We start from the raw sequence: 21243 nt of genomic DNA, 5'->3' as shown, positions 1-21243 counted from the left end.
GTTTTGTAAAATTCCTACAAAGCTGTAAATATATATTGTAATTTTCGTCACAGATCGTCAGTGTTTTAAAGTAAAACTGCAAAATAGAGTGTTTTTGAGTAGGAAGCAACGCAAAAAAAATCAGTCAAAACTAAAAAACCACATTTTTTTAACATACTCTATAGTCGTCAGAGGAATGGAAATGTCGAGTTTTCCAAATAATTTATTATAAACTTGCTTATTCAGTTCGTTTTTTGATAGAAAATTATTTTATTTTCGTCCCAAATTCGAAGCTGGAAAGGGATTGCAAAACTTTTCACAAACCGATGAAGGAGGCGAGTGTTCTAATAAAATTTATTTTATAATTTTTCGCGAAAAATACCTTAAGATTTTTTAAAAGTGAATCTTTAGCGAATTGAACATTTAGAAAAAAGAGTAACTTTGCTAAACTGGAAACAATCAGCATCAACATTTTGCCAGCAACGGAACTGAATTACTGCGCCGTTGGGTTGGCGATCCAAGCAATTTGCGTTGCACTGGGCCAACTCCTAAAAAGTTATTGAGTTACCTAGGCCAACAGCAAACAACGGGAGTTGATGATATCTTGCGTAAAGCGGCAACAGTGCGAAATTGATGTCAAATATGTTAAGGCAGTTTTTATCCATTAACCAAACTTTCTTGGTTTTGGTATTGGGGTTTTTCGTGGTAGTTTTGATCCCTTGGCATTTAACAATTTTTGGAGTTAACACAGTTTTTGCCCAACTATGTGGCACCATGTAAAGTCGAGCCTCGCCATTGAAAAGGACGAATTGTTTCATGACCTAGTGGATGATTTGAGTAGATCGGGCCCCAGTGCGCGACTTTCGTTTGCCATCAGGAACCGAATAGAGTGGTTCTCCCTGGAGACTCGAAGGGAGATTGTAAATCGCAGAAAATTCAATTGCTCGCCACTGTTTCTCGCCTGCCAAAAGGGGCAGCCCGAAATCGTCGAGTATCTAATAACGGCTTGTGGGGCTGACATTGAACAGGAGGGCACCTATGAGGTTCTGGACGATCGTTCCGTTCATATAGTTACCCCTTTATGGTGCGCTTCAGTGTCCGGCCATCTGAATGTTCTACAGATTCTCGTGAAACATGGTGCGAACGTGAATGCTGTGTCGGATAGTGGATCTACTCCAATTAGATCGGCCTGCTTTATGACCCATATCGAAGTGGTGAAGTTTCTAGTGAAACACGGAGCTGAAATTAACAAAGCGAACTATAACGGGGGCACGTGCTTAATCAATTCGGTGCAGAGTGCCAAGTTGTGCCTGTTCCTGCTAGAGAATGGGGCCAATGTCAAAGCGAAGGACAACCAGAACAAGACCGCCCTTCACTATGCCATTCAGGAGCATAGGCTGGAAACTGCTAAGATGCTCATCGCTTTTGGAGCCGACTTAAACGCAAAATCCAAGTAATGTCTTCGATTTCCCAAAAGCTTTTCTTCGCTTTGCTTAATTTTCATGTCTATCTACTTGTTTAGACATGGGGATGACGCCCTGCAACTGACGTGCCTTAAGGGCGCTGGAGATATCTTCGAGTACCTTATCGAAAACGTGGCATATCCACCGGAAAAAATCGCAAACGCTCACGAGTTGATGGGCAGCACCTTCTTTGATGAGCACAACGACGTCTCCTATTGTCTGCACCACTGGAAGCGGGCATTGGAGATTAGAAACCAGCATGGTCTACTACCTAAGCAACCAGCCATGCCTCCCCTATCCTGTTATCGATTTGAAAAAGAGTTCGAAAAACAAGCGGAGCTAATGGAAATGGATTTAGACAGGCTGCGAATACAGAGCCTTCTAATCGTAGAACGAGTCCTAGGAACCCAACATAAAGACACGATATTTCGGCTGATGTTTCGAGGCGCTGCCTTTGCAGATGTGTTGCGGTATCAGCGATGTGCAGACTTGTGGCGGCGGGCTCTTGAGTTGCGCATCCAAAAAGACACAGTTATTTGCACGGATACCTGCTTTTGTGCCCAAGCACTGGTTAAACATCTGCTGGACTTCAACAATCGCTCAGTCCTCATGAAAATTGACAATATGGAGCAAAGGTTTCAAGATATCGTCCAAGCCTTCAAGCTATTGGTGGAGAATAGTGTGGAGGTGCGTCCGCTTCTGCTTATCCGGCCGCAGCACAAAAAACAGCTGGATTATTACTCGAAAGTCATCAAGTAAGTGCCGTGCAGAAAATGTACAATTGTTCTCCTAAGCTGTTGGATGATTTAGGTGCATCGCTCATCTAATCCACCTCATGATTGAAACTGCTAAAACGGATGCGAATCAGGTAATAGTTAGAAAGTTGGTGCGCGAGCTAATCAAAGACAACATCAGGTGCTTCTTATCGGGCGAGTCGCTACTGCACTTATGCGTGTCCAAGCTGAACACTGTGACATCCAGCTATTTCCGGGATGATGATCCCATAATGGTATTTCCAAGCAACAGCGTGGTTAAATTGATGTTACAGTGCGGCGCACCGGTTAATGCAAGAAGCGATAACGGACTGACGCCTTTGCACATCGCCTCCATGCCCTACAACTACTGCCCGAAAATGCTAAGCATTTTGCTGAAATTTGACGCTCATCTTGATCAGCCTGATCGCAAGGGCTGCACTGCGCTGCAGATTTTGTTGAGCAACAAGTACGATTTCGGCCAGATTTGTCTGCTGGACTACATGAGTCTTCGGTGTCTGTGTGCTAGTCGGATTGTCCAAAGCAAAATAGCCTACGTAGGGCAAATACCTAGAAGTTTAGAGTCAGTTGTTCGCCAACATGATCCAGAATTCAAACCAGTCGAAATGTGAAATGAAAAACAAAACCTGTATCTAATCAGTTCAGGGTGCGTAAAATTTTCTGATAGAGTTTTCAGTTAATTGTTTACTAGAGTGCAACGCGTTCCATGTATCTGCAATATACACACGTGTGGAAGTTTTGTCTGTGATAATCTGGAAATTAAATCAGTTTCAATTTGCCTGAACTGCGTGCTAATTAATCAATCAATGACACTGGAACCATCAATAAGTTCAGGTTTATACAGCAGTTAGTGTCTGTTTTTCTGTATTCTACACAATTGTGAGTGAAAAAACACCGACAATCATTCTAAAGTATTTTAATGAAAACAACACTACCCAAAAACGATTCAATTTGCCATAAATGTCCGCTTTAACGGTCGTTGGGCAACGGATCATCCAAATTTTCGATTAGCTCACTGTATTCCCTGGTGGCCCTGTAGTACTTGGCGACGATTGGTTGATAGTAGTACGCTTGATAGTCATTGCGTTCCTTCATCTTATTCATTATTTCATTTTCCAATTTCCTGCAACCGGCGAAAAGTTGATTAGTAGGAATTCAAGCCATTTCTTGTGCTTTAGTGTGGGTTCTAAGCCGAAATACCTGAGCATGATTTTCTCTTGTTCCACATGCAAATAAGTGAGGAATTTCTCGTAATCCTGCTGCGGAGAGTGATGTATGTATCTAATCAGGAAACGCGTTATCGGATTCTGAAAACTTCATTAGTAATGGCAAAAGAAGCCAATGGAATAATGGAACGTACTCTATAATATTCCCAGTACTTGGGAGTATATCCTTCGGGAATCGGAGTGAGAGTGGCGGGTCCCACAAACAGGTTCATGTAGATGGTGAAAAGGGCGCACGGTATGGCCCCCAATACCAAATAAAAGTTAAACATGTCCTTGAAAATGGTCCAATTCCATTTGGAGGGCTGCATCGGGAATACCCGGTGCTCGGACATCTGCCTCTGCACAGCTAAAAAGTGGCCCTTTTTAGTCGCAGTCTTTTAACCTGGAAAGGTTACATAACGTTCGTACCTAATTTCTGGCCGGCAGTCCAGGACCGCAGCAGGGGTCTAATCTTGCTCAGGAGCGTCATTTCCCGTTAATTTCTTGCTCACTTACTGAGGGGAACTGCTCGTCTGAAGTGGAGCCCCTTTGGCTTTTTAATATCAAAACATCAGCTGTTGAGAGTGAGAGTGACACATAGAGTAAGTAAAATAAATCCTTATTTTACTTTCTCTATGGAGTGACACTGACGGTTGATTGTTGCAAGATGGCGGTTGTTGGCAAAAATCCGAAAGTTTTTGGTGACCGTCAGTCTTCTCCTCCCAATTATTGAGCAAATAATTTCATTGAGTCCAATTCTGATTTGGAGTTTTTTTTATTCTAAGCAGTGTCTGCACACAGAGAAAGTTTTTCAATAAATTCGCGACTCTTCTGCCCTCCGCCGCCATATCGATTACGACCACAGATCACAGATGTTGTGTGACTGTGATCTGTGATTACGACCTATGAAGTCTATCAATGGTCTGTCAGTGTGCGTTCAACACAAACACAAGTATTTTTTCCAAACCGAGCAATTGGGGCAAAGAGGCCCTAGAAAGGGTTGAGTAGTTAAAGTTAAGCCAAAACATGGCCCAGCAATATGGTGTTGATCCCCAGACGCAGCGTGTGGCCATTGAGAAGTTGCAAAGAAAAATTCAGTTGCGTAACGAGTTCTTGAAACAGTCTACCGATCCATTTCAGCACTCAGCTGGAGAAGGTGGTGCTGTGGTAAGTGTATTTGCGTCTATTCCGTGTTTCGTGAGGCCCATTTTTCAACTTGTCTCGTTATGTGGCGAATCTCTAAGTTGCTGTTGTTTGATTGCAGTTTGATCCAGCGTTTACGCGATATCAAGCCCTTGGGGTCAGCCGCTATGAATACTTTAAACCCAGCGGTAAAAACGTTGTCCAGGGCCTCCTCTTTTTTGTGGCCCCCATGGTTATTATGGGTACCCTAGTATACCGGTCTAGATCGAAAGCGGAGGCTTCTTATCGAGCAGGAGAAGTGGCCTATAAGGACCGTCGCTTCAGATTCTCCTGAAGACTTTGCGTTGTTGTAGATAAAGCATTAATAGAATATTAAGTATTGTCTGGTTTTACTCACACTGAATGCTACTAGTGCAAATATGTATTTATTGAACAGAGCTACATTATGGGGTACATTCCGTATGAGGCGATGTTGCACTGGTTGGCCCGGTTTCTAATCATTTTAAAGTAGCCGTTTTCCCCAAAGGAAGAACCCCAGGAGTTTTTCACCAGCCAGAATTCCCTGCCGGCTTCGATGCCATAACCGACGACCAGGACGCCGTGATTTACTCGTCCTGGAATGCAATCGTCATCCCGGAAAACTCCCCCAGCGTAGAACTGCAAATTGGAACCATCTATTGCAACTGAAATTGGTCCAATAGTCGCCACTGCCTGCTGCAGCGATAATTCATCAGCTTGGAGCAGTTGATAACCTGAAAGATGGAAAGATTTAAAACTCCCGCCGCAGCTGTTCGAGGTGAATCGTGTTTGTTCGGCTAGTCAACAGTTGGCCGCACAGAACAACCCACCCTGGGAATGTTCTGTGGTTGGCAATGGCAAAGCTACTGCGCTGAGCCGTTTTTTATGGCTGGTTTATGGTTTGTTAGTCTTTGAAGCAAAAGTGCGACGAAAATGCTGGATAGTGCACAGAAGCCCCAGAAAGTGAGAACTTTGGACGTCGGCAGAAAGGAGTAAGTAAATAAGCAAGGAGAGTTTCTGATTCTTAAAAAAATCACTGCAAAGTCGGTTTGGAAAAAATGGTTTTGAGCAAATTAGTGCTGGTTTCGGGGCTCGTTTTAACGTCATTTTTTAAGATCGTTAATACTTTTTTTTTGAGCCTGTTTTATCATTTTTTGCAATTTTTCGGTGCAACCAATGTTTTCCTCTGATAGTGTTTGAAAGATAGATAGCGAAAAACTTGATAACTGCGGGCTAGGCCTGAGTAACACTATGTCGCACTTTTGAGTTGTTGCCACTCTTTGAGTTAATGAGTTCTAACTCATTGATTAAAGAGTTATAACTCATGGCCGGTGACAGAATTTTAGCATCTCACAAAAAAAGCCCTCAACATATTGCTTTTGCGCATTCGATTGCTTGAAACTATTTGGTCCAAAACGAGAAAATTCGGAGATTTTGAAGAAACTTAAAAAATTTCAGAGCGATGAGGATGACGAGTTTTCCAAATATTGATTATACGATTTTGCTTTCTCTGGTCGTTTTTTGAGAAAATCGAAATTTTGTCGAAAGAAACAAGATTACTTTGTTTCGATTTTGTCCCAGATTCAAAGGTAAAACGGGTATTCGAAACAGACGATAAAAAAGACCAAACTGTAAAGACAACGACTTTTCTTGTAAAATCCATCTTTTCACTTTTTTGCATAAAAGACTCTCCTTTGATACTTCAAAGATACTTTGCCAGTATTTTACAATAAAACGTTAGGAAAAAACGCATTGTTCTGTTTGGATAGTTTTGTTTAGAAATATTGACCTAAAAGTGAAGAAACGGGAATTTAAAGAAACCAAATTATTCACAGCGATAAAATAAAGAATTCCGAAAAATTGATTATAAATTTTCGCTTGTTCGAGGAAATATTTTTGGGAAAAATCTAGAAACATTTATTAGGGTTTTGTTCAAAATTCGAAGCTATAAAAGGTTCCAGAAAAAAATTACAAAGCTATTCAGGAGCACAGTGTTCCAATAAAATTTATTTTATAATTTTCACAGAAAATAACTGACGATTGTCAGTATTTTTAAGGAAAACTAGAAAATAGTGCGTTTTTGCGTAGACAGAATTGCCTAAGACAACTTTGCTGAAACTAGAATGACCTGAAATTATAGAGAAACTTTAAAAATCTTAAGAGCAATGAGGGCGGCGAATTTTCTAAATTATTTTTTGTAAACGTTTGCTCTCTGGTCGTTTTTTCAAGATAATCTTAATTACTTTCGGTGAAAAACTGAATAAAATTATTTGGATTTTGTGCCAAATTCGAAGCTTAAAAGGGTTTTCTAAAGTTCCTGCAAACCGATGAATGAGGCGAATTTTCTAGCTAAATGAATTTTGACATTTTTGGCTGTAAAGAGCCCCTTATTGTCAGAAAACAGAAAATCATCAGAAAATTATATTTTTTGCGTTTTTGATTTAAAAATTTTAGTTTAGTGATCGGTTTTTGCGAAAACTTTAACAGTTTTCGGGAAAAAACGGGATAAATTTAGTTTCGTTTTTGTCCCGAATTCGACTCCGAAAAGGAAGCGAGTGTTCTAATAAAATGTATTTCATAATTTTTCGTGAAAAATACCTTAAAATTGTCAGTATTTTTAAGTGAACCTTTAGAAAATTGAGCATCTCTCTTGAGAACAAAGAGTAACTTTGCTAAAACCGGAAAATTCTGAAATTTTGAAGAAATTTTAAAAGTATGAATGATAAATGGCTCCTAAAATAAATCTGAAAACAAGTAAAAAAACGTGGTCAACATTTTTCCTGCAACGGGCTGAGTTACAGCGCCGGTGCGGTGGGTTGGCGCACCAAGCCATGTGCGTAGAACTGCGCCAACTCCTAAAAATTCATTGAGTTACCCAGGCCTACTTCGGGGGTAACATCGAGTAAATTCGTTCTTTGGCAGGGAGATAGGTAATTTAGTACTATTTTGCCGAAATAGAAATGTTAGAAATATTTCGAAAAAGTTAAAACTAATTCCACCTTAACATCGCTGTTCCCATTTTTCTCGAACAATAAAACTCACCTGCAATGGATACTTGGAATTGTCTAGCGGTGCCAAAGGTGCAGCTCTGCTGTATTCCTGCATAGGGATATTCACTTTCGGCAGTAATCGAATGAGTGGTGAGATATTGGAAGGCATTGGCCATCCATCCCCCATTGCACCCATTGTTTGTCTGATCCACCGCACAATCGATGAGATTTTGCTCGCTAATGGACACCAAAACTCCATGCTTTAAGTAGTACTGGGATTCGATGGAACCCACCTGGAAGAATCGCGATTTTTCCCCGACAATTATTTTGGGGAAGCGTTTTTGCTCACCGCACTGAATGCCCAGCAGGAGGCGCAATTCCCTTGATGTTTAATAGCAGTGACCGCCCCTTGCGCCCTCCAGTCGATGAAAGCGGCGACTTGTCGCCTGGTTCGATTTCCGCCGGGGGCTTCGCGTTTCAATCGCCTCTCGGGAAGTTTTAGCTTCAAATGTCGGTTGATGAATTCCTCTTTGGTGAGGTCAGCAAACTGAGTGACCCCCACATTGAAGTGGATCTCCCCATTTTGGATCCGTTGTCGCAACTCGTCGATTCTTCGCAAGTTGTCCTTGAAGATGTTGAACCTGAGCTGGTCTTCTTCAGGCGAGAAGTTTTTCAAATGGTTCATCTAGAACAGCCAATGGCTCTTGAAGTGAGACATCTTCCAAACACAGCCGTAAAGGCCACAACAATTGAAATTAAATAGTTCTCTTGGGGGTTTGGTACCTTGAACTGAGCCCATAAGCTGGCGGCTTCTTGGACATGCTCCAAAAGCTGATGGTCATGCGGAAACTGAGGAAAGCCTACAATGGGCGGCTGTGCAAGTGCATTAAGGCAATGGATTGCAACCAGTAGCGTTTTGATCAGTCGCACGTTCATTTTACCACTCAGTCCCAACGAATTGGGATTTTGATGAGCACTGACACAATATGATCCCCGTTAACATAAACAGCACTGTTAAGTTAAATTTGCCGGAACCATGGTTCCAATTAGTTATTATATTAATTTGATTCCGTGGCAAAACGGTCCGGATAGAGCAGTAAAGCCTTTGTCCTCTGGGACCTCGAGCTCGGCTTGAGGTCATTCAATCTGGAAATTCCCACGGTGTGAAGTTTTTTACGCACACAGAATGGGCCTTTAAGAGGGTGGAAGGCTCAATCGCGAGTTTCTGTAACTGTAAATTTACACCGGTTGGGATGGGAAAAAATCAACAATACACCTTTTATGACTTCGGTTTATAATCGTTTATCTCCAGTGAACAACCAATGTAAAACAGCGCGCGTCTTATTGTAGTGGCAGTTATGAGTTAAAGGAAATAAATACTTAAGTTTAGAACTTCAAGCCTGAGAACATCTACACCAGAGGATAGCTGGCCTCGTTGGCGATTCCGCAGTGATTGTTCGCGTCTTTAGCCATCCTCACGTAGCCTCCGATGCCCCATTGAGGCCCGTAGGAATTCTTCACTAGCCAGTACTTTTGCCCATTCGGTTCTTGCCCGTAACCAACCACCAGCACGGCGTGGTTCATCTCGGCTTGCGTTCGTCCACAGTCTGGATCGTAGTAGATTCCATCTGAGTAGAACTGGAACCCGTCCTTGCTAGCGTCGATTGCGGCAGCTACCGGCCCTAAAGTAGCTATGGCTAGTTCGAGGCCCTTTTCATCTGCCTCAGCTATGTCCACGTAGCCTGCAATCAAACGATTAATAAATCGGCAAAAGCTGGACAGTTTGTCGCGCCTTTAGTTCTAGGAAAAGGAGTGCTTATTGATGTTTCGTAACCCAAGCAGTGATGGGCGAGACTGGTCTTGATCTTGCAAGAAATGCAAGAGCAACACCCTCAATATTATGTTTTAATAGATATTCTATTTTTTCTTTCCTGGGTTTCAGTCAAAATGTGAAATAAAAATGTTTATATTACGTTTCGGCGAGACCACAGCGCCATCATCAGATTTAAGATTCAATACAAACTGCAAACACCAATTTATAATTAAAATATGTTGTACAACATATCGTATGTTGTAATTGAAAATATATTCGATTGAAGTCCAAGTGGCTTGCATCTTCAGAGTCAAAAGTTTATTTGCGAAACTTCAGGAAGTACCTAATTCTTTCACGCGTCGACCTAATAAGGTACGGGTCCACTGGATACTTTTGTATCGCAACAAGTCGATTGTTGCGCTGCATTTGTTGCCGTGCTGTGTTCACTAGACGGCGAGTTGCAAGCTACTTTTGTATACGCAACATTGTTACTCATCTTTTCCTTTTTTTAGCAAGTTTTCGTCTTTTTATAGTTCAAAGCACAATTAGAGCAGCAGCAAGTTTTCTCGACATTTTCAAACTGAAACTGATCGACTGAAACAAGTACGGAAAAGTCTCTGGAGATATAAAATTGTTGCGCTTCTTAGGTATTCTAGTGGACACGAGTCGCGCAACATTTGAAGCACAGATTCTTGATACAATGTTGCGTATACAAAAGTAGCGTGCAACTCGCCGTCTAGTGAACACAGCACGGCAACAAATGTAGCGCAACAATCGCCTTGTTGCGATACAAAAGTATCCAATGGACCCGTAGCTTAAAAGCCCGAAAAATTATCCAGTTTCATTTTTATCAAGATTTTTGTTGTACGTTGGTTTTTTTGAAGACGCAAGAAAGCCCCTTTTGCACAAAATTCACTGTTCCCATAAACGAGTGATTGATCGCTGTTTAGGAAGTAAGTGCGTTATTTTTATTTAGCCAATCTGAGCGTGAAATCCTGTTTGATTTTTGTAATAGTTTAAATACTTCAAAAGGTCGATAATGGCTATCAAGGCTAGTCGATTATTTATTGTTTTATTTACACTTGCGCTCGCAATATCACTCATCAGTTCAACATTGACCTTAATCAACGCGCCTTTTAACATCTTCGAATTTATTGTCTGTTTTTCTTAATATTTCGAGCCGTAAGCAAAGCGTCCATTTGATTAAAGTGATTCTTCAATGTCCGGTAGTGAAGGTTGGGTTCTTTGTGTAATGATGGGATTGTTCGACACTTTTTATTATTATTCTCAAATGCGTTATTGAGGAAGTTCTTAGGTCGTAAGATGAACAGAAAATTTGAAGTAGCGTAAATGGTTAGACCCACCCGCCCACAGATAATCCAACTTAAAGGCCAAATAATGCATATTGGAAAGTTGTTTTCGGTCTTTAACGGCCCGAAACTAACAATTAACTCCAATGTAAAAATGCCAATAAATCCTGCGATTTTAACATTGACAAAAAAACGGTTGCATCATTTTACGAGGACTGGTTTTCATGTTTGTACTTTATTATGTTGCTCATATAGCAGATGGAATTTAATTATAATCATTATCCGTGACATTCTATCGCTATTTCGGTACTAATTGGTTGTTTTGATTTTCATCACTCACCTGTGCATTCAGCCACAACGTTTTCTGACTTGAAGCGACATTGTTGATCGTCTCGTGATTCATAAGGGTAGCTTTCTTCGCCGTCCACCCCACCATTGGCTCGGATGTATTGAAAAGCCGGATCGACCAACCCTCCCATGCAGCCATCGTTTCCGTACGATTTGGTGCAGTCGATTAGGTTTTGTTCGCTGACGTCCACCAATTGGCCGGTTTTCCGGAACCAATGCCCTTCCAATGCACCTGCCTAGTGACCAATTAAAATCAAGGATTCACACGGTTTGTTGCATACTTACAGCGGCAAACGCCCAACAGCTGGCACAGCTGCCCTGGGACTTAACTGGAGTGACCGCGCCCACTTGCCTCCAATCTACAGTGGCGGGCAGAGCCACATTGGCACTCGGGATGAAAGTGGTTGGGGTCGGCACGTTCACTCTAGGCAGCGTACTTCGATTGAATCCGTTCAAAAGTTGGGTAAATTCGTGGTGCAGCAGGTCTCCAAAAGGGTTGAGCTGCTGTACAAAGTTCCTCTTTCCCTGGCTGTATTCTTGGTTGAATTTGGCTATTTTGGCACGGTTTTCGATGAAAACTTCCTTTCTGAAGGACTCGATTTCCGATGTCGGGTACACTTTGGCGTAGGTCATCTAACAGATTGATAATTCAGTCTCGAGCAGAAAATTGCATTTTTCTGTAGAAACAACGCAGAAGTTTACAATCTACAGTCTAAATCAGTGGTTCTCAAACTTTTTTCGTGACGGAACCCTTTTAAAGAACTAAATTTTTAACGGGGCCCTAAACCCTAACTAAAGAAAGAGAAACGAGTTATATGTGTAGGGTAATTCCGGGAGAGATGAACCACCGCCTGAGATGGACCAGTCGGGTATTTTCCACTGTACATGGTATAGGAAGAATATTTCAACGCTACCCCGTCAACAATTTTACTACTCCGCTTTATGTGTAGTTAATTTTCGAGAGTGGCTTTATTTGTTTCTGCATTTACAAATGGTAGACATTTTTTTAACGGTATTTTGAAGGTGCGATTCTAACTAAAAGAAAGTTTTAAAATGCGATTTGTGGTTAAAAATGCGTTGCATGGTATTCATTCAGGACAACGTAAATGATGTGAAAGCCGATTAATAGATAGATTTTTTGTTTTTGGGTGGTCCGTCTATCCCTGAAATTTGGGATAGATGGACCAGAGTAAATCGGGACAGTTGAACCGGTTTTTATTTTTCTGTTGTATACAATGCCTACAAAATACCATCGGAAGTTGAGCTCACAAAGAGCTAGATGGACCGAAGAAGACCTCAAAAATGTTGTAAGGCTATAGATACAAAAACAATGGGGGTCAAAGCCGCAGCCAGACACTTTAATATTCCCAAAGCTACTCTAATTACAAGAAAGCCGTGCGCAAAACTAAAAAACTGGCTCACTGAGTTCTTCGTCTACTTTAGGAGAAGAAAATGAAGCGACAATAGTAGCACATGTAAAAAAGCTGCAAAAATTTGGTTTTGCCCCAACACGGAATGATATGCGACATTTAACGTTTGCTGTTGCTGAACAGTTATCGTTGAAGCATCGTTTTAACGCAATCACAAAAATGGCAGAATACGACTCACTACATCTTTTCCTAAGTCGCCATTCAGATCTTAGCATAAGTGTTGTTGAAGATGTTTCATGAGTCGTGTACCCGGTGGCTTCATGAGTCGTGTACAAACTTTGAAAATATGTGCAAAAAAACTTATTAATTAAAAAATTTAAAAAAAATTAATTAAGTTTAATTTTGTTCCTTATCCTTTGCTACGGTTCATCTCTCCCTGTGTGGTCCAACTGTCCCAAATCGGTGGTTCAACTGTCCCGCAGATTTTGGGTTAGTTGGACCACATAACGGTTTTTTATTTTATTTTTTTGTCAGCAAATGTGTCCGAGTTTTTAGTCTTTAGTTACAGTTCTGATTGCAGTTAGTTAAAATGTTTGTGACAACATTTTTTTTACGTCAATAAAGCTATTTTTTGTAAAGATAAGGTCGAATCAAAAAAGGTGGTTCATCTCTCCCGGAATTACTCTACCTATTGATTATTAATAAGCATACAAAAAAGGTTTTCCTTGATACCCTGGTGAAAAGTACGTACTTTCGCCACTGTTCTCGATGGCAAAAGCATCACTTTTATTCATCCCGTGTGGAAAGTAATAGTTTTCGCCACGCACGCTGACAGCTTGACTTTGTCACTGACTGTTTTGACAACATTTTCAAAGTTTTTTTTTAAAACCTTATAGTGTTCCCGGCTAGTTTCCACCGAGGATCAAGAAAAATAGTAGACGCGAGACGAAAGTTACTATTTCTCAAAATGGCGACGCTTCCGGAAACATCGAAAATCGAGGATATATTGGGCTTTTTAAACGGAAAGTCCCTATTTTGTAAATGAAAATATTTGTATTCAGCATTAAATTTTAAGTGTAAAACCATTTGTCAATACTTATCTGTCATAGTTTTTGACATACCTATGTCACATTAATTGCAAAAAAACAAGGATGCAGAGGTTTATTTGAAATTCAAATTTATATTTATTTTTGGTATCAGAAATAGTAGTTGCCGTTTAAAAAAGTGTAGCTTTTGTTTTTAACCCAGGAATTAATTTTGATTTGGAATTGAAACACAGTCAGGAAAGTATGTACTTAAAAATACTGACAATCTTCAGGTATTTTCCGAGAAAAATTATGTAATAAATTTTATTAGAATACTCGCCTCCTTCGTCCCATTGTAAAAAGTTTCGAAATCCCTTCCCATCCTCGAATTTAGGACAAAAATTAAATAATTTTCTATCAAAAAACGAACTGAATAAGCGAAAGTTTATAATAAATTAAGTTTTGACTGATTTTTTTGCTTGACTTTCCACTTAAAAACGCTCTATTTTGTAAAGTTTCACCTTAAAATACTGAAGATCTGGACATCTTTTACGCGAAAAATTACAAGATAAATCTAGAGCTTGGGATGAATTTTACAAAAACTTTTTTCAGCGTCGAATTCGGGATAAAAACGAAAATAAATTTCTCCCGTTTTTTCCCGAAAATCATTAAGATTTTTTCAAACCCGATCACAAAACCAAAAGTGAGATTCTTCTTCATTCTTCAGATTTCTGATCATTTTTTTTACAATAATCGGACCTTTTCAGCTTCGAATTTGGCTCAAAAACCAAATAATTTTATTCAGTTTTTTACCGAAAGTATTTAAGATTATCTTTAAAAAACGGCCAGAGAGCAAAAGTTTCCTAAAAATTACTTGGAAAATTCGTCACCCTCATCGTTGAAGATTTTTTCAAATTCCTTTAAAATTTCAGGTTATTCCAGGTTTAGCAAAGTTTCCATTAAGCAATTATTTCTAAGTATTATTGCAAAAAGTATTATTTTTAGTTTCACTTAAAATAGGTACTGACAATCTTCAGGTATTTTCTGTGAAAGCTTTGTAATTTTCTTCTGGAACCTTTTGCAGCTTCGAATTTTGGACAAAACCCTAATAATGTTTTCTGGATTTTTTCCCAAAAATATTTTCCCGAACAGAGCAAGTGAAAGTTTATAATCAATTATTCGGAAAACTCGTCACTTTTGTCGCCGTGAATAATATGGTTTGTTTAAATTCCGATTTCTTCACTTTTATTTCAATATTTCTCAAGAAAACTCTCTCTAAACAGAACAACGCGTTTTTTCCTAACGTTTTGCTGTAAAATACTGGCTAACTGAGAGTCTTTCATGCAAAAAAAAATAAAAGATGGATTTCAGAAGAAAAGTCGTCTTCTTTATCGTCTTTTTCGAATACCCGTTTTGATGCGCCTTGAATTTGGGACAAAATCGAAACAAAGCTATCTTGTTCTTTTCGATAACATTTAGGCACTAGCATCTAACAAAAAAAGCAAAAGCAATGCTAAAATTTCGCCACCGACCATGAGTTATAACTCATTAACCAATGAGTTAAAACTCATAAATATCTTCACGTCTGAATGAATATGTTCATGTCTCTCATTTGTTTTTACTTGATTATTTCTTAGTTTGTTCCACACTTTGACTTCATATTTACCCAATTTTACCCGTGTAGGCATTTTGAATGTTTTCAAAAGTTTCTTTTTCTTTGTGAGATATTGCGTTCTTTCACCCTCTCTGCGCGACTCATTGCTTAGGCTAAAATACCCTGGTTGGCTACCTTGAAAGTTTTCCATTCTTCATCAATTAAGTCCTCCGCTGGAATGGGGACGAGTTTCTTCTTCTGCACCTCCACATAGTGCGGATCCTGGAAGGTCTGAATGGAAAATCTGGGGCTGTGAATCCCTATTGGCGGCAGGCTGTGGGAATGCGGACCAATGGCAATGGTTCCCACCGGAGGCAGAGCCAATAGCGGCGTGTGGCTAAGGAAACGGGAATTGCGCCCTTGTTGGTCACTCCGTACTGCAGCCAAGCCGAAGAACAGACATAGCAAGGCGGTTTTCATGGCTTTTCTTCTGCGAAAATTTAGTTCATTACATGCCTGCTCCCGTAAATCTATTAAAGGATGCTTTCTCTTGCTGAGAGTGTGCGTGTGGCGATTAATTGACCCTACGCACGGCATTCAATGAAAGTTTAAAGGTGGCTGTAGGTCAATGTGCCTGCTGCACATTTAGGGAAGTCTGCAATTATAATTATTATTGGATGGAAATTACATGTTACCGCAACGGTTAATCGGCGTCTGCTTCGCAACACTTTCGTTTTTCGCTGTGTGTATTTAAACAGTAGTAAATAGAAGGGTTCGCTTGATGTCATTGATTTAGAATTTGGTAGATTTAGATGACAATCAGCAGTGATTAATTAACAGTGTGGCCTGATTGCAGAATATTTTCGACAATGTCAACCGGTGTTAAAAAAAACGAATCGAAATCCGAGCCACGGCCAACGTTTCGGCCTCAACCTTTCCGGATTTCCCCGATCCGCAGTTCTTTAACAAATAATAATTAAGGAATCAATTATTCAAATAAGTACACGCATAATCGGCATTTTCCACTACTTGCATTTGAATAATAAGAGTGAAAAAACATCGACAACAAGGCCGCAACATTTCAATTGGAAAACTCGCATCTCAATCGACAATCAAACGACCGATAAACCCATTTGTTTTGTTTGGTTTGGTGGGGCTTCTATTCCAACAAAGCCACAATTGGCCCTGAAAGCATACCGATATGGGCCTGGGTAACTCTTTTTTGGGGTTGGCGCAGTGCTACGCAAATGGCTTGGTGCTGAAGTAGTAAAACAGTCGAACAATGAATAATGACCTTTTTTTAGATGTGAAAATTCAAGTCTCGGGTCTCGTAAAGCTTTGATAAATGACTTTGACTCATGAACCGATCAGTTATAACTGGTTAACTCAGAGAATGGCAACGACTCAATAGCGCAACTCAACACAGTGTTACCACCAGTTTTCACGCAAGGACCTGCGAACAATTAGGAGTGTTTAATGAAAAAGGGCATTCCTGTTAAAAACATTGATTTTTCCATTTAAACCAGTCGCGTAGAAGTTAGGGAAAGTTTTAACTTTGAGCTGACAAGCTAGAATAACTCCAATATATAAGAATAACTCCAAGAATAACTTTGGAAGTGGTTAAGTTCTGATTGCTTCAGGCGATTTCGTTTCTGTTGCAAGCGTTACTGAGCCCCATTTGTTTTCTGTTAGTCGATGTTTTGGTCAGAATTAAGCATTTCAGGCAATAGTTCTACAGGGTGACCAATGAAAAAATGCACGGTTGCATGCTTCTAGTTGGACAAACAAAAAAGTTTTTTGCATCTCAACACCAAAGGTTCATAAATAAACCAAATAGCTCGAAACGGTTTGGAATGTTTCGGCCTTCTTTTCCATTTACCTACAGGGTGGTCTCAAAAAATTAACTCAAAATGGATGCTCTCAAAAAATGCAGAGGAGAAAATTTCTCACTGCAATACCAAAACGTTAATTTTTTGAGACCACTCGTAAATAAACGAGATGGGCGAAAAATTCAAAATCTCTTCTCGAGGTTTGAGGTCTATCTTACTTCATGTGGTGTTTAAATGCGAAAAAAGAAGGTTTTTTTGGTCCAGCTGAGAACACGTTGATTTTGTCGAGCAGTTCAAATGCCGCAATTTTCTTTAGGAGCCTGATTAAATTCGTTTTTTCAAAAATTGGTTGCGGAAAAGCCAGAAATAATACAGGCTGGGTTTTAGCAGGCTTTTGAGCAAAACGCTTTCTTTCAAGCGAAATGATCTTCAAATATAAGTTTGCACCCGAAGCGGTAATTAAAAAACAATTGTTTGTTTGCGGGTTTTTACAAAGCTGCGGGTTTTTATTAAGAATGTTTTGTTTTAGTGATTTTTCAAATTAAGGCACCTACTCACATTGAACCAGGCAAAATCAAGCCACAAAATCCACAGATCGAAATAAGCGCGTTATCCGCAAAGGAACGATTTGCGTTGCGGAAAGAAGCGGATCTTCTCGCAAAGATTTCGGCACCCAACTAAGCAAATCCGACAAACTGATAGTTCTTTTACGGTAGATGGCCGTGACGCGGTTCACTTCTTGGGAGGTACCGGCCAGCTTTTTCAAGCCGATATATGACTTTGCTCTAGCTACTACCGGTTATGGGAAAGGAAAAAACGGACTGTTTCCACTAGGAAATTTGCATCGTTGACTAATTGGGGTTTTGGGAAGTAACGACTTATCTTGATCCGACTGAAGGGGCCCGCCTTGATTGGGATTTTTTCAAATTCCTCAAGATTCGACCTGAAATGTCAACGGTTATTAGTTTGCGCAATTTGGTCCCAAATGAAATTAAGGCCGCTGTTTCGTTCGCCTCATTGTTCGAATCAAAGTGAATGCAATGATTAATCATCTGCCTACCAAAAGTCCATGCCAGCCCCTTGGCTAATTAGCCTCTGGTTAATTTATTGTTTTGTTTTTTTCCGGATCGCTTAGGCGTCACACATGATTGGCCGATATCAATCTGATGAATCGCTCTGGTACCGGCAATTCGCCACCGACCTTGACAAAGCTGGTCTGGTTCCGCAACATTATCATATATCTTTTATTCCAAAGAGAAATAAAAGTCGTTTGGTCGCATAACCGGGATTTCTGATGACAGAGTTCACCTGCTAGATATTAATTATGTTTTTTTATTGTTCACACAATTGAATGGTACTGAGCGCCAAAGACACAGCCTGAGGCATCGTATACTGAAATCAACTTGTCATCGCTTATAGATTCGTTTGTTTTTACTGGACTTTTCCTCTGGATCCCCAGGCATTTTATTGCATAGGTTGTAAAAAATTCCCAGCTTTGAAATTCGCGCACAACAACGTTGACACCTTTGGCACTTTATAGCCTGATCTGTATGAAAATGGTCTAAAATATTGTAATAAGGCTTAATTACTTTATAAAAAACTGCAATTTAACGTGATTAAGAATGTTTTCATTTATATTATTTTAAACACTTTTTTATTGCAAGTATTTTACATTTCTGTCACAAATTCCTTTTAGTTTGCTTTTTTCGAATAGTCTTTCATTTCAGCAGGCTCCCGAGCGCCCATTCTTGCCGGATTTATATGACATATATTATTCAAGCAAAACAACGCAAGGCGCTGCTGTAAACACTAGAAGTAGTGTAGTGAAAGCACACATTAAAATGCAAAACTGACCTCTTTCTGCGCATGCTCCAACGTTTAAGAGAGACGACCTAACCTAAAATCCACCACCTTGTTGATAAGTCTTGTTCACCACAAAATATCCTCCCTAGGGGGTATGTTCTGTGTTGTTCACAGATTACAGAGAACTTCTGTGATCTGTGGTCTTGTTCTATGGATCTGAATCACAGACTACCTCAGAGTAAATAGTATTTACTCTGAGCAGATTACTCACTATTCAGAATATCGCGCACGCCGCTTCCCTTTTTGCGTATCTGAACCTGCACATTTTTTAAATTTTGGTTATTTACGGTTTCCAGATAATTCGTAATTTAATGATTAAATAGATGGCTCTCAGTATAAAAGCATACCTATTGTTTTCATTCTACTATTTTTATACAACAATTACAATTGCCTACAATTTTTATTAAATGAATTGTGCAGGACAATGCCGGTTAAAATTCCACTTTAAGTGAAGATTAAAAACTCCTATAAACCAGAAAACTCAACTTTATGTTCGGTAACTGTTAAAAAATGGAACTTAATAACAGGTAGAGAAATAATAAACAACTCCTATTTAAAAAGGTTTATTGTGTACATCACCAAATAGGACATGCATCACGCACTCTACATGTCCTAAAAAATCCTAAATAATGAGAAAGACAAACAAACAAAACCATTAAGCATTTCAAATAGGGATGAAAATGAAGTTCTGTTACATTCATAGGACATACGTTACATACAGACACGGTTCCCACAGCGATTCCTTAGTAAATAAGACATGAACAGTATTAAGATGTTAATTGCAACCTTAATGGAACAACATGGAATGGTTGTTTATTTCTTGCTATGCATCTGGGTGACAATTTATTATATGGCCACTTCTACGCGACAGTTGAATCAGTTTGGTGGCACAGAGCAAAATAAATAGCAGCTCATAAGATAAACAGTTGCATTCGCTCTAGAACCACTATATTATATACCTTTCAGATTCCAAATTGTACTAGAATTTTGATCCTACTAAAAATGTTCAATACACTTCAGGTTCAGACCAACAATTGTCAACAATGTGGTGGATTTTAAGGTTAGGTCAGAGCAGAGACACAAAATATCAAGGGTATGTTCTGTGGTCACAGACAAGTCTTGTCCATGCCCTGGGCACCAGAGACAAGAGATAAATTATTTCTTGTCTCTGCTGGGCACTCTCACTAAACCTAACCGAGAACGACTGATTTCATAGTCGCCAGAGGCGCTACAGACGATAAAGAGCTACAGATTAAATCATGAAATAACCCACTGTAGGAAAATATTCTGTGGATGAATGCGATAACGTGTTAAATTTCAAATAAATCTTCCCCATTGTTGTCATAGATAAAGACGAGTGATTGTTGTTTATGGGTTTGTCATGGACAAGATGTCTGTCGATGTTGATTATTCCCTATCATCCAAAGAAAAAGCCTATGCCGATTTTATTCATTTCTGACGATATAATCTGTGATAAGTTGTATGATTTCGTGCCTCATGCTTCCTGCACTTACTGGATTGTGATATATTTCCCCATGTTCTCCAATACGTAATTTGTGAATATTTTGTTGGGTAAGTCGAAATCACTTAGCTTATTATTCAGGTCGCATTTTCATCAAGAAACAAATAAATGGAAAACAGGATATTTTTCTCATTAGAGCTAGTTCATAGCATCGGGTTGCTCACCGCTGTAACCGGTACTTAATACCTCTGTATTATGTAGAATTACAGATTAATATTTGAACAGAAACCTCTGTTCAAAATGAATAATGATATTTTCATATTATCTTTTTTCTTATCTGTTTTCATAAATCGTCAATAATCTGCGAAGATGGTAACTGTTTATTGGTGTCTTGAAGGCTGTTAGAAAATGCACGGCTTCCTATCACAAAAGGCGTATGTTTTAAAGTTGTTCCTAAAAATGCTCCAAAGATTTTTTTATCTGTAAACAGTATTTATATAAACAATAAACAACAAGTAATACATATATTTATATGTATTTTTGTGTAGTTGTGTCATTTATCCCTATTATCAGCTGCCTCTTGCGACACAATTAAAAATAAGCAAGTGTAGTGAGTTCATAATGCAGGTTTGTTTGAATTCTTTAATTCTCAGCCACCAGGGCGCGCCAGTTTAGCGACAAACTTTCTACACGAGTAAGAGTCGTTTCTATATAAGCCTTGTTCTATGGTCTTATCTCTGGTTAGGTCGTCTCGCCAATCTATCATTTGTTATGAACGTTGGAGCATGCGTAGAAAGAGGTCAGTTTTGCATTTTAATGTATGCTGTGTAGTGAACGACGTTGCCGCTTGCTACAGAACCACTTGAGGATTTCTCACGAAATTTTGATGATTTTGAATGAAAATTTGGGACAAAAATCAAATAATTTTCTGTCAAAAAACGAACTGAATAAGCGAAAGTTTATAATAAATTATGTGGAAAACTCGTCACTTCCATTCCTCTGAAAACTGGAGTTTGTTAAAAAAAATCGTTTTTTTAGTTTTCACTGAATTTTTTTTG

At 39.4% G+C, this 21243-nt stretch overlaps 4 protein-coding genes and 2 long non-coding RNA genes across 7 annotated transcripts; 3 read left to right on the top strand and 3 right to left on the bottom strand.

Moving 5' to 3' along the window:
• Window positions 1-600: 600 nt before the first annotated feature.
• LOC109543389 (protein fem-1 homolog A) lies at window positions 601-2993 on the top strand. Its single transcript, XM_019913075.2, has 3 exons — window positions 601-1432; window positions 1502-2197; window positions 2253-2993. The coding sequence occupies exons 1-3, from the start codon at window positions 744-746 to the stop codon at window positions 2824-2826; spliced, it is 1959 nt and encodes a 652-aa protein (XP_019768634.2). The 5' UTR covers window positions 601-743; the 3' UTR covers window positions 2827-2993.
• A 122-nt stretch (window positions 2994-3115) lies between these two features.
• On the bottom strand, window positions 3116-4103 carry LOC109543458 (NADH dehydrogenase [ubiquinone] 1 beta subcomplex subunit 5, mitochondrial). Its single transcript, XM_019913189.2, has 4 exons — window positions 3850-4103; window positions 3576-3787; window positions 3416-3522; window positions 3116-3338 (listed from the first exon to the last, which is right to left on the bottom strand). The coding sequence occupies exons 1-4, from the start codon at window positions 3908-3910 to the stop codon at window positions 3185-3187; spliced, it is 534 nt and encodes a 177-aa protein (XP_019768748.1). The 5' UTR covers window positions 3911-4103; the 3' UTR covers window positions 3116-3184.
• Window positions 4104-4174: 71 nt separating this feature from the next.
• On the top strand, window positions 4175-4944 carry LOC109543449. Its single transcript, XR_002172493.2, has 2 exons — window positions 4175-4587; window positions 4685-4944. It is a non-coding gene; the product is annotated as an uncharacterized LOC109543449 (long non-coding RNA).
• A 25-nt stretch (window positions 4945-4969) lies between these two features.
• On the bottom strand, window positions 4970-8803 carry LOC109543423 (procathepsin L). Its single transcript, XM_019913135.2, has 4 exons — window positions 8355-8803; window positions 7921-8256; window positions 7624-7864; window positions 4970-5315 (listed from the first exon to the last, which is right to left on the bottom strand). Exons 1-4 carry the CDS (start codon window positions 8505-8507, stop codon window positions 5002-5004), a joined length of 1044 nt encoding a protein of 347 aa, XP_019768694.1. The 5' UTR covers window positions 8508-8803; the 3' UTR covers window positions 4970-5001.
• A 41-nt stretch (window positions 8804-8844) lies between these two features.
• Window positions 8845-18787, bottom strand: LOC109543382 (procathepsin L). 2 transcript variants are annotated; one of them, XM_048661576.1, is made up of 5 exons: window positions 18715-18787; window positions 15227-15521; window positions 11328-11675; window positions 11035-11278; window positions 8845-9313 (listed from the first exon to the last, which is right to left on the bottom strand). In XM_048661576.1, the coding sequence occupies exons 1-5, from the start codon at window positions 18726-18728 to the stop codon at window positions 8982-8984; spliced, it is 1233 nt and encodes a 410-aa protein (XP_048517533.1). In that variant the 5' UTR covers window positions 18729-18787; the 3' UTR covers window positions 8845-8981. The 2 variants fall into 2 exon arrangements, with proteins under 2 accessions (XP_048517533.1, XP_048517534.1); XM_048661577.1 differs by lacking the exon at window positions 18715-18787 and adding an exon at window positions 17419-17613.
• A 69-nt stretch (window positions 18788-18856) lies between these two features.
• On the top strand, window positions 18857-20756 carry LOC125502664. The gene is made up of 2 exons (XR_007280431.1): window positions 18857-20295; window positions 20555-20756. It is a non-coding gene; the product is annotated as an uncharacterized LOC125502664 (long non-coding RNA).
• Window positions 20757-21243: the final 487 nt, after the last annotated feature.

This window comes from Dendroctonus ponderosae, unplaced genomic scaffold (genome assembly GCF_020466585.1).
Source record: "Dendroctonus ponderosae isolate FM_Combo_2020 unplaced genomic scaffold, Dpon_F_20191213v2 Dpon_F_20191213_1, whole genome shotgun sequence".
Taxonomy (NCBI): Eukaryota; Metazoa; Arthropoda; class Insecta; order Coleoptera; family Curculionidae; genus Dendroctonus; species Dendroctonus ponderosae.
The sequence above is the reverse complement of the archived record's forward strand: the minus strand, read 5'-3'. Positions and strand labels throughout refer to the sequence as shown.